This window comes from Salmo salar, chromosome ssa11, assembly GCF_905237065.1.
Source record: "Salmo salar chromosome ssa11, Ssal_v3.1, whole genome shotgun sequence".
Lineage (NCBI taxonomy): Eukaryota > Metazoa > Chordata > Actinopteri > Salmoniformes > Salmonidae > Salmo > Salmo salar.
The window spans coordinates 32005277-32017717 of record NC_059452.1 but is presented as its reverse complement, the minus strand read 5'-3'; the positions used below and the strand labels follow the sequence as shown (position 1 = coordinate 32017717).

Here is a 12441-nt window from a genome sequence, read left to right as displayed (position 1 = left end):
AGAGAGAGTCGTGTCATAATTCCTGTAATAACTTGCGGCTGAACTTGAAAGGCGTTCCTTCGTTATTTTACCGTTCATGTCTTCCATAGAGAATGTCTTGATCTACTTCAAATAAGGTTTTGTGCTTAAACCGCCTCGGCGTTTTGATACCCGTGTAAATCTCACTAGGTAACGTTTGTCAACAACTTTTTTTGTAGAGTGGATTTATGAAAATATATCTTCTCTTATAATGATCAGAGTTATATTCTATGGATATCTACACAGTTATAAAATTGGCAAGGTGGTGTAAGCCTAAACCAAACACAGACCTTATTTTAAGTTAATCCAAAAATATCCTATGGAATAAATGCTTTTCAGATTTTGCTAGAAGGTGTCATGGGAATTATGACTCGCACTTTGGTAGTCAATTCTTACTATGCCCATTATTAAAATAGGATTTCCTGCATATAGAAATTACAGTTTTTGTTTTCAGCATTCATCACAGGTAACTTAGACTCTTTTATTATTCAAACAGTTGAGAGTATTTGTCTCCTAAGCAGACTCTTCAGTATCGTTGTCACTTCAGAGCTGTGTATGTATATATATATATATATATAATATGTGTATGTATGTATGTATGTATGTATGTATGTATGTATCTCAATAATCGGCCGATTTAATTGGTATCGCCGCTTGGGCCCTCCAATAATCTGTATCGGCATTGAAAAATCATAATCGGTCGACCTCTAGTCTCTTCAGTCCCCAAGTCCAGAACAGACTATGGGAGGAGCACAGTACTACAAAGAGCCATGACTACATGGAACTCTATTCCACATCAAGTAACTGATGCAAGCAGTAAAATTCAATAAAATAAAGATAATAATACACGTTATGGAACAGCGGGGACTGTGAAGAGAGACGCGCGCACACACACACACAATAACATACTCACTATACACACACGTACACATGGATTTTGTGTTGTGGATATGTGGTAGTAGAGTAGTGGCCTGAGGGCACACACTTAATGTATTTTAATGTTTAAATTATATTATAATGTATATTACTGCCTTCATGTTGCTGGACCCCAGAATGGGTAGCTACTGACTTGGCAGCAGCTAATAGGGATCCTTAGTAAATACAAATCCTGGTGTATGTTGAAGTTGCCCCTAGACGCTAGTTTGGGGTCAGTTTTTCATTTTCTATCCCTCACTAATGGCTAAGGTTGGGATTGCATTATTGGGAAGGGCCTGTAAGTAAGCATTAGTTACTCTACACCTGTTGTTTACAAAGCATTTGACAAATAACATTTGATTTTGATTTGATTGGAGGAGGGGAAGCTAATCCTACATATTCACCGGGGGGGGACTTCACCCCAGCGCGTACCTACTCTCTAGGTATCCTGTTGTCTCTTGTGACAGCCTAGTTACATGGGCCTACATGTTAACACGTTTCGTATTTCAGTCGGGTTGATTGTGATTGTGGAAGCCAGATCATCTGATGTAGAGCTCCATCACTCTCCTTGGTCAAATAGCCCTTACACAGTCTGCAGGTGTGTTGGGTCATTGTTGAAAAACAAATTATATTCCCACTAAGCGCAAACCAGATGGGATTGCGTATCACTGCAGAATGCTGTGGTAGCCATGCTGGTTAAGTGTGCCTTGAATTCTAGATCATTAGAGTTATCGGCCATAATTGGTGTCCAAAAATGCCGATTACCGATTGTTATGAAAACTTGAAATCGTCCCTATTTAATCGGTCGACCTCTTCTCTGGCAACAGCTCTGGTGGAAATTCCTGCAGTCAGCATGCCAATTGCACACTCCCTCAAACCTTGAGACATCTGTGGCATTGTGTTGTGTGACGAAACTGCACATTTTAGAGTGGCCTTTTTATTGTCCCCAGCACAAGGTGAACCTGTGTAATGATTATGGTGTTTAATCAGCTTCTTGATATGCCAGACCTGTCACGTAGATGGATTATCTTGGTAAAGGAGAAATGCTCACTAACAGGGACGTAAACAGATGTGTGCAAAAAATGAGAGAAATAAGCTCCTAGGATCTTTTATTTCAGCTCATGAAACATGGGACCAACACTTGTTGCATTTTTTATATTTTTGTTCAGTATAGTTCCTCTCCTCTGTTATCTCCTTATCTCTCCCCTGTGGTGTGTCCACCTAATCCTTCTGTCTTTGTTTTAGTAGTAGTAATTAGAGGTCGACCGATTATGATTTTTTTCACCGCCGATACCGATTATTGGAGGGCCGATTACCGATTAATCGGCCACTTTTTAAAAAATGGTTTGTTATTATATATATATATATATATATATATATATAATTTTTTTGTAATAATGACAATTACAACAATACTGAATGAACACTGTTTTTAACTTAATATAGTACATCAATAAAATCAATTTAGCCTCAAATAAATAATGAAACATGTTCAATTTGGTTTAAATAATGCAAAAACAAAGTGTTGGAGAAGAAAGTAAAAGTGCAATATGTGCCATGTAAAAAAAAGCTAACGTTTTAAGTTCCTTGCTCAGAACATGGGAACATATGCTGGTGGTTCCTTTTAACATGAGTCTTCAATATTCCCAGGTAAGAAGTTTTAGGTTGTAGTTATAGGACTATTTCTCTTTATACCATTTGTATTTCATATACCTTTGACTATTGGATGTTCTTATAGGCACTTTAGTATTGCCAGTGTAACAGTATAGCTTCTGTCCCTCTCCTCGCCCCTACCTGTGCTCGAACCAGGAACACATCAACAACAGCCACCCTCGAAGCATCGTTACACATCGCTCAACAAAAGCCGCGGCCCTTGCAGAGCAAGGGGAATAACTACTCCAAGTCTCAGAGCGAGTGACGTCACCGATTGAAACGCTATTAGCGCGCACCCCACTAACTAGCTAGCCATTTCACATCGGTTACACCAGCCTCATCTCGGGAGTTGATAGGCTTGAAGTCATAAACAGCTCAATGCTTGAAGCATTGCGAAGAGCTGCTGGCAAACGCACGAAAGTGCTGTTTGAATGAATGCTTACGAGCCTGCTGCTGCCTACCATCGCTCATTCAGACTGCTCTATCAAATATCAAATCATAGACTTAATTATAACATAATAACACACAGAAATACGAGCCTTAGTTTCCGGATTCGACCATATTAATGACCTATCATCTCAAACAAAACGTTTTTCCTTTCAGTGAAATACGGAACCGTCCTGTATTTTACCTAATGGGTGGCATCCCTAAGTCTAAATATTCCTGTTACATTGCACAACCTTCAATGTTATGTCATAATTCTGGCAAATTAGTTCGCAACGAGCCAGGCAGCCCAAACTGTTGCATATACCCTGACTCTGCGTGCAATGAACGCAAAATGACACAATTTCACCTGGTTAATATTGCCTGCTAACCTGGATTTCTTTTAGCTAAATATGCAGGTTTAAAAATATATACTTCTGTGTATTGAGTTTAAGAAAGTCATTGATGTTTATGGTTAGGTACAGTCTTGCAACGATTGTGCTTTTTTCGCAAATGCGCTTTTGTTAAATCATCCCCCGTTTGGCGAAGTTGGCTGTCTTTGTTAGGAAGAAATAGTCTTCACAGTTCGCAACGAGCCAGGCGGCCCAAACTGCTGCATATACCCTGACTCTGTTTGCAAGAGAAGTGACACATTTTCCCTAGTTAAATGAAATTCATGTTAGCAGGCAATATTAACTAAATATGCAGGTTTTAAAAATATATACTTGTGTATTGATTTTAAGAAAGGCATTGATGTTTATGGTTGGAGCAACGTGTACCTAAGCGATTATATGCAACGCAGGACAGGCTAGATAAACTTGTAATATCATCAACCATGTGTAGTTAACTAGTGATTATGATTGATTGTTTTTATAAGTTTAATGCTAGCTAGCAACTTACCTTGGCTTCTTACTGCATTCGCGTAACAGGCAGGCTCCTCGTGGAGTGCAATGTAAAGCAGGTGGTTAGAGCGTTGGACTAGTTAACCGTAAGGTTGCAAGATTGAATCCCAGAGCTGTTTTTTTTGTTTTTTTATAAGATAAGTTTAATGCTAGCTAGCAACTTACCTTGGCAACGTAAAGCAGGTGGTTAGAGCGTTGGGCTAGTTAACGTAAGGTTGCATCCCCAAGCTGACAAGGTAAAAATCTGTCGTTCTGCCCCTGAACAAGGCAGTTAACCCACCGTTCCTAGGCCGTCATTGAAAATAAGAATGTGTTCTTAACTGACTTGCCTAGTTAAATAAAGGTGTGTGTGTGTGTGTGTGTGTGTGTGTGTGTGTGTGTGTGTGTGTGTGTGTGTGTGTGTGTGTGTGTGTGTGTGTGTGTGTTTTTTAAATCGGCCAAATCGGTGTCCAAAAATACCGATTTCCGATTATGAAAACTTGAACTCGGCCCCAATTAATCGGCCATTCCGATTAATCGGTCGACCTTTAGTAGTAATATTAATAATGCCTATTTAGAGATGAGAAAGATAGAGGTCTGTCTGTGTCTGCTACAGAGGCAAGGCCAGTGTGCAAACCACTTTACGTGAGAGGTAAGCCTATTCACCCAGCCTCTCTTAGAGGACAAAGGAAGTTGATTTGAAGCATTTTCAAATCTCTCTTTATTGTAAAAAAAAAAAAAACGCAGAGCAATTTTCAATCAACACTGGCCTTCTGAGGATGACTCAACACCTCTTTTACACTTAATTTTTGTTGTCATATAGCAGATGCTGTTATCCAGAGCAACTTACACAAGCAATTAGGGTTAAGTACCTTGCTCAAGGGCACATCGACAGATTTTTCACCTAGTCGGCTCTGGGATTTGAATCAGCGACCTTTCAGTTACTGGTCCAATGCTCTTAACCAATAGGCTACCTGCCTTTTACACATTCTCCTGTTTGACCCTGAGCTTCTCAGCTTTGTCATGCCCCTTGCCTGGACCGCTAGCCTGGCAGGTAACAACAGTATAAACTCTCTCTTGTTATTAACACCCCAGCACCACTGTCTTCATGCTAATGTCTTCTCTTTCCCCCAGTTTATAGACTCATTATGAGTGTAAGAACAGGCTGGCTGGCCAGATGTTATCTGGAATTCTATGAGTCAGTCAGGCATGTCGGCCAGAGGAGTGAGAGAGGAGAGGTTAACTAGGGCTGCAGGCCAGGGCTGTGTGCATTTAGCCACCTTTCTCTGTCACTGCCACAGCCTGCCTACCTGGGAAACGGGTTGGAGAGTGGGTAGGAAGTTGGGTGGGGAGTTGGGTGCTTCATGAAACCGACTCATGTCGTCAGAAGGTAAAGGGTCAACAGAGGGTGTGTGTGTGTGTGCGGTTTATGAAGGGAAATGGGGCTGGTTAATTTCCTACAGGAAGACTAAGTGGCCAAAAAGAGCCCTTCCTCTGTTTGGCAGGGAAAGAGGGGAGGAGGGGGAACGAGGGGGGTGGAGAGGTAGGGGGAACGAGGGGGGTGGAGAGGTAGGGGGAACGAGGGGGTGGAGAGGTAGGGGGGGAGGTGGAGAGGTAGGGGGAACCGGGAGGTGTGGGGAACGAGGGGGGTGGAGAGGCAGGGGGAACGAGGGAGGTGGGGAGGCAGGGGGAACGAGGGAGGCAGGGGGAACGAGGGAGGCAGGGGGAGGTAGGAGGAACAAGGGAGGGAGGGAGGGAGGTGGAGAGGTAGGGGGAGCGAGGGAGGCAGGGGGAACGAGGGAGAAGGAGAGGTACGAGAGAGGCAGGGGGAACGAGGGAGGCAGGGGAACGAGGGAGGCGGGGGGGAACGAGGAGGGTGGAGAGGCAGGGGGAACGAGGGAGGTGGGGAGGCAGGGGGAACGAGGGAGGCAGGGGGGAACGAGGGAGGCAGGGAGAGGTAGGAGGAACAAGGGAGGGAGGGAGGTGGGGAGGCAGGGGGAACGGGGGAGGCAGGGGGAACGAGGGGGTGGGGAGGCAGGGGGAACGAGGGAGGTGGGGAGGCAGGGGGGAACGAGGGGGGTGGAGAGGTAGGGGGGAGGTGGAGAGGTAGGGGGGAACCGGGGAGGTGTGGGGAACGAGGGGGGTGGAGAGGCAGGGGGAACGAGGGAGGCAGGGGGAACGAGGGAGGTAGGAGGAACAAGGGAGGGAGAGGGAGGGAGGTGGGGAGGCAGGGGGAACCGGGAGGCAGGGGGAACGAGGGAGGCAGGGGGAACGAGGGAGGCGGGGGGGAACGAGGGGGGTGGAGAGGCAGGGGGAACGAGGGAGGTGTGGAGGCAGGGGGAACGAGGGAGGCAGAGGGAACGAGGGAGGCAGGGAGAGGTAGGAGGAACAAGGGAGGGAGGGAGGTGGGGAGGCAGGGGGAACGGGGAGGCAGGGGGAACGAGGGAGGCGGGGGAACGAGGGGGGTGGGGAGGCAGGGGGAACGAGGGAGGTGGGGAGGCAGGGGGAACGAGGGGGGTGGAGAGGTAGGGGGGAGGTGGAGAGGTAGGGGGAACCGGGGAGGTGTGGGGAACGAGGGGGGTGGAGAGGCAGGGGGAACGAGGGAGGCAGGGGGGAACGAGGGAGGTAGGAGGAACAAGGGAGGGAGGGAGGGAGGTGGGGAGGCAGGGGGAACCGGGGAGGCAGGGGGGAACCGGGGAGGCAGGGGGAACGAGGGAGGCAGGGGGAACGAGGGAGGCGGGGGGAACGAGGGGGGTGGAGAGGCAGGGGGAACGAGGGAGGTGTGGAGGCAGGGGGAACGAGGGAGGCAGAGGGAACGAGGGAGGAGGGGGGAACGAGGGAGGCAGGGAGAGGTAGGAGGAACAAGGGAGGGAGGGAGGGAGGTGGGGAGGTAGGGGGAACCGGGGAGGCAGGGGGGAACGAGGGAGGCGGGGGGAACGAGGGGGGTGGAGAGGCAGGGGGAACGAGGGAGGCGGGGGGGAACGAGGGAGGAGGGGGGAACGAGGGAGGCAGGGAGAGGTAGGAGGAACAAGGGAGGGAGGGAGGTGGGGAGGCAGGGGGAACGAGGGAGACAGGGGGAACGAGGGAGAAGGAGAGGTACGAGGGAGGCAGGGGGGCACAAGGGAGGCGGGGGGAACGAGGGGGGTGGGGAGGCAGGGGGAACGAGGGAGGCAGGGGGAACGAGGGGGGTGGGGAGGCAGGGGGAACGAGGGAGGCAGGGGGAACGAGGGAGGCACGAGGGAGGGAGGTGGAGAGGTAGGGGGAACGAGGGGGGTGGAGAGGCAGGGGGAACGAGGGAACGGGGGAGGCAGGGGGAACGAGGGAGGCGGGGGGAACGAGGGAGGTAGAGAGGCGGGGGAACGAGGGAGGTAGGGGGAGGCGGGGGGAACGAGGGAGGTAGGGGGAGGTGGGGGGAACGAGGGGGAACGAGGGAGGCGGGGGGAACGAGGGAGGTAGGGGGAGGCGGGGGGAACGAGGGAGGTAGGGGGAGGTGGTGGGAACGAGGGAGGCGGGGGAACAAGGGAGGTAGAGGGGTAGGGGGAACGAGGGAGGCGGGGGAACGAGGGAGGTAGAGAGGTAGGGGGGAACGAGAGAGGTAGGGGGGAACGAGAGAGGTAGGGGGAACGAGGGAGGTAGAGAGGTAGGGGGGAACGAGAGAGATGGGGGGGGAACGAGGTAGAGGGAACGAGGGAGGTAGGGAGATGGAGGGGAGGGGGAATGAGGGAGGTGGGGAGGCGGGGGAACGGGGAGGGGAGGTAGGGGAGGTGGGGGGAACGAGGGGGAACGAGGGAGGCGGGGGAACGAGGGAGGTAGGGGGAGGCGGGGGGAACGAGGGAGGTAGGGGGAGGTGGTGGGAACGAGGGAGGCGGGGGAACAAGGGAGGTAGAGGGGTAGGGGGGAACGAGGGAGGCGGGGGAACGAGGGAGGTAGAGAGGTAGGGGGGAACGAGAGAGGTAGGGGGGAACGAGAGAGGTAGGGGGAACGAGGGAGGTAGAGAGGTAGGGGGGAACGAGAGAGATGGGGGGGGAACGAGGTAGAGGGAACGAGGGAGGTAGGGAGATGGAGGGGGAGGGGGAATGAGGGAGGTGGGGAGGCGGGGGAACGGGAGAGGCGGGGGGAACGAGGGAGGCGGGGGAACGAGGGAGGTAGAGGTAGGGGGAACGAGAGAGGTAGGGGGGAACGAGGGAGGCGGGGAAACGAGGGAGGAAGAGAGGCGGGGGGGAACGAGGGAGGTGAGGGAACGAGGGAGGTAGGGGGAACGAGGGGAGGTGGGGGGAACGAGGGAGGAGGACAGGTAGGGGGGAACGAGGGAGGTAGGGGGAACGAGGGAGGTAGGGGGAACGAGGGAGGTGGGGGGAACGAGGGAGGAGGACAGGTAGGGGGAACGAGGGAGGTAGGGGGAACGAGGGAGGTAGAGCGGTAGGGGGAACGAGGGAGGTGCGGGGAACGAGGGAGGTAGGGGGAACGAGGAGGTGGGGGGTAGGGGGAACGAGGGAGGTGGGGGGGTAGGGGGAACGAGGGAGGCGGGGGGAACGAGGGATGTGGAGAGGTAGGGGGGAACGAGGGAGGTGGGGGGTAGGGGGAACGAGGGAGGTGGGGGGGTAGGGGGAACGAGGGAGGTAGAGAGGCAGGGGGAACGAGGGAGGCGGGGGGAACGAGGGAGGTGGAGAGGCAGGGGGAACGAGAGAGGCAGGGGGGAACGAGGGAGGCGGGGGGAACGAGGGAGGTGGAGAGGTGGGGGGAACGAGGGAGGCGGGGGGGACGAGGGAGGTAGGGTGAGGTGGGGGAACGAGGGAGGGGAGAAGCGGGGGGAACAAGGGAGGCAGTGGGAACGAGGGAGGCGGGGGAACGAGGGAGGTTGAGAGAGCGAGGGGGAACGAGGGAGGTAGAGAGAGCGAGGGGGAACGAGGGAGGTAGAGAGAGCGAGGGGGAACGAGGGGAGGTAGAGAGAGCGAGGGGGAACGAGGGAGGTAGAGAGAGCGAGGGGGAACGAGGGAGGTAGGGGGGAACGGGGGAGGCAGGGGGGAACGAGGGAGGTAGAGAGAGCGAGGGGGAACGAGGGAGGTAGAGAGAGCGAGGGGAAACGAGGGAGGTAGAGAGAGAGAGGGGAAACGAGGGAGGTAGAGAGAGAGAACGAGGTAGAGCGAGTGAGGGATGTAGAGAGAGAAGGAGAACGAGGTAGAGGGAGAGAGACATGTCTGTGTTCCTGGCTGGGGCTTTAAAGTGCATCTAAATTGAGTCTTTTGTTGCCTGACATTCTCAGGTACCATGGATACAGGTCAACGGGGACCAAAGCCTCTCCCACAACCCTCTGTTAACACTATTAACCATCAGACAACCTGAATGAATGAGATGTACTGTATTCATTATCTGAAGCATTCAAATCTTCTCCTGTTATCATAATATCACCATCCTATTGAAGATAGTTTTACCATAATTAATAGGGCTGGGAATTGCCAGGGACCCACGATACAATATTATCACGATACTTAGGTGCCGATACGATTCTATATATATTTCGATTCGATACTGTGATTTTGTGATTTGATGTTCTAAACATATTGCTCACTATAGAGTATGTCTGCTGCAGAGAGACGAGAGCATGAGAAAACGAGTTTTGATCAGTCAGGGAAATAAAAGTGCTGAAAACATGTTGACTCACTATTTAAAAAGAAGATAAAAAAACAAGCTATAGGATGACAAATCCAGGAGTTTTTGTACAGGTACAGCCGACTAGCGCTAGCTAACCCGCGCAGCCGACTAGCGCTAGCTAACCCGCGCAGCCGACTAGCGCTAGCTAACCCGCGCAGCCGACTAGCGCTAGCTAACCCGCGCAGCCGACTAGCGCTAGCTAACCCTACCTACTGTAGCATAAATAAATATATCATACAGTACCAGTCAAAAGTTTGGACACCTACTCATTGAAGGGTTGTTCTTTTTTTAAATGATTTTCTACATTGTAGAATAATACTGAAGACTTCAAAACCATCAAATAACACATATAGAACAATGTAGTAACCAGAAATGTGTTAAACAAATCAAAATATATTTTATATTTGAGATTCTTCAAATTAGCCACCCTTTGCCTTGATGACAGCTTTGCTTACTCTTGGCTTTCTCTCAACCAGCTTCACCTGGAGTTATTTTCCAACAGTCTTGGAGTTCTCACATATGCTGAGAACTTGTTGGCTGCTTTTCCTTTGCTCTGCGGTCCAACTCATCCCAAACCATCTCAATTGGGTTGAGGTCGGGTGATTGTGGAGGCCAGGTCATCTGATGCAGCACTCCATCACTCTCCTTCTTGGTCAAATAGCCCTTACACAACCTGCAGGTGTGTTGGGTCATTGTCCTGTTGGAAAACAAATGACAGTCCCACTAAGCGCAAACCAGGTGGGATGGCGTATCGCTGCAGAATGCTGTGCTAGCTATGCTGGTTAAGTGTGCCTTGAATTCTAAATAAATCACAGACAGTGTCACTAGCAAAGTACCCCCACATCACACCTCCTCCTCCATGCTTCACGGTGGGAACCACACATGCGGAGATCAACCTTTCAGGTACTCTGCGTCTCAGAGACACTGCGGTTGGAACCAAAAGTCTCAAATTTGGACTCATCAAAACAAAGGACAGATTTCCACCGGTCTAATGTCCATTGCTCGTGTTTCTTGGCCCAAGCAAGTCTCTTCTTCGTATTGGTGTCCTTTAGTAGTGGTTTCTTTGCAGAAATTCAACCACGAAGGCCTGATTCACGCAGTCTCCTCTGAACAGTTGATGTTGAGATGTGTCTGTTACTTGAAATCTGTGAAGCATTTATTTAGGCTGGTAACTCTAATGAACTTATCCTCTGCAGCAGAAATAACTCTGGGTCTTCCTTTCCTGTGGCGGTCCTCATGAGAGCCAGTTTCATCATAGCGCTTGATGGTTTTTGTGACTGCACTTGAAGAAACATTCAACATTCTTGACATTTTCCGTATTGACTGACCTTCATGTCTTAAAGTAATGATGGACTGTCATTTCTCTTTGCTTATTTGAGCTGTTATTGCCATAATATGGACTTGGTCTTTTACCAAATAGGGCTATCTTCTGTATACCACCCCTACCATCACAACACAACTGATTGACTCAAATGTATTAAGAAGAAAATTAAATTCCACAAATTAACTTTTAATAAGGCATACCTGTTAATTGAAATGCATTCCGGGTGACTACCTCATGAAGCTGGTTGAGAGAATGCCAAGAGTGTGCAAAACTGTCATCAAGGCAAAGGGTGGCTACTTTGAAGAATCTCAAATCTAAAATATATTTTGATTTGTTTAACACTTTTTTTGGTTACTACATGATTTCATAGTTGTGATGTCTTCACTATTGTTCTACAATGTAGAAAATAGTACAAATAATGAGAAACCATTGAATGAGTAGGTGTGTCCAAACTTTTGACATGTACTGTATATATAGGCCTATACATATAATTGTTTTTACAAAACTCGCGATCGCTCACCTTCTGTTTCACTTCACATCGAAACGTGAACACAGCGGACAGTCTGCTTGACCAGGCTAGAACAGATTTGAATAGCAGTAATGCCATTGACCAGAGAGTTGGGCCTAGTTTCAGTAGGAAGTGAGTCTCTCCCAGTGACTATTAGTTGTCTAATAATGGTAAGCCTTACCAAGTCGTCCTGTGAGTACCTAACCTGTGGTTCCTGTGTATATAGCGTGAGGAGTGAGACTGTCTCAGCAGGTGGTCTGAAGAAGATATAAATTACTGAGGCCTCTACCTCTACCATCCTGCCTCTCTCTCTCCGGTAATAAGCAGTGTGTCTCAGACACATTCATCAGCCCTCTGAGTGTCTCTGTCTTACAGATTAACTCCTATTCACCGTTAGAGTAACACAAGAGGTTTCTCTCTACTGCTCACTGATCACTCAGCTTTTAACAGACACGGATTTGCAATTTTCCATCACCTTTTAGACTTTGAGACCGGAGCGATTATGTGGTGAGGGACAGAGCGACAGAGAGGAAGATCTAGAGTGAGAGATGTTATCTGTGGAGTTCTGTTGAGGCTGCGGTGCTGGTGTGGTGTGGTTGGTTGGTCAGGAGATGCGTGAAGGTTATTTGGTATGTTCCTGTACTCAGCGCTTAAACACTACCGCGATGAAGAAGACAACTTCCAGGTAGACAACCTGTTTTATCTGTGTTTTAGAATTCTGTTCTACTTCTGTTGTTCTAGCGTTTTTGTTGTGCCACTGCTGTGTTACAACTTCCATCTGACCTTTGTTCGAGAACTTCAGTTCTTCTAGCGCTGTTTCTGAAACGCCTGTTGTCCTAAAACTGTTTCTGAAACGCCTGTTGTCCTAAAACTGTTTCTGAAACGCCTGTTGTCCTAAAACTGTTTCTGAAACGCCTGTTGTCCTAAAACTGTTTCTGAAACGCCTGTTGTCCTGAAACTGTTTCCAGCTGTTATGTTCTTTCACTGTGGGAAAACAGGCTACTTCAAACCTGGTCATTCCCAGTGTTGTGTAATCTCAGCTCTCTGCCAGTAAACCACTGTACCCA

General features: G+C 49.6%; 1 protein-coding gene across 5 annotated transcripts in view; it reads left to right on the top strand.

The window, feature by feature from the left end:
- Positions 1-12441, top strand: part of LOC106587734 (transient receptor potential cation channel subfamily M member 7) — a 94501-nt gene that overhangs the window by 7998 nt on the left and 74062 nt on the right. For 2 of the 5 annotated variants that reach the window (XR_006757554.1, XM_045689352.1), the window contains exon 1: positions 11756-12059. The exons of 1 other annotated variant lie outside the window; for it this stretch is intronic. Coding sequence is in view for 3 of the 4 variants with exons in the window: in XM_045689352.1 (XP_045545308.1) it covers positions 12006-12059 (54 nt within the window). In the remaining variant the exon portion in view is untranslated. Of the gene's footprint in view, positions 1-11755; positions 12060-12441 lie in introns of those variants that run through there. 2 more of the 5 variants (XM_045689350.1, XM_045689349.1) reach the window with 1 other exon arrangement.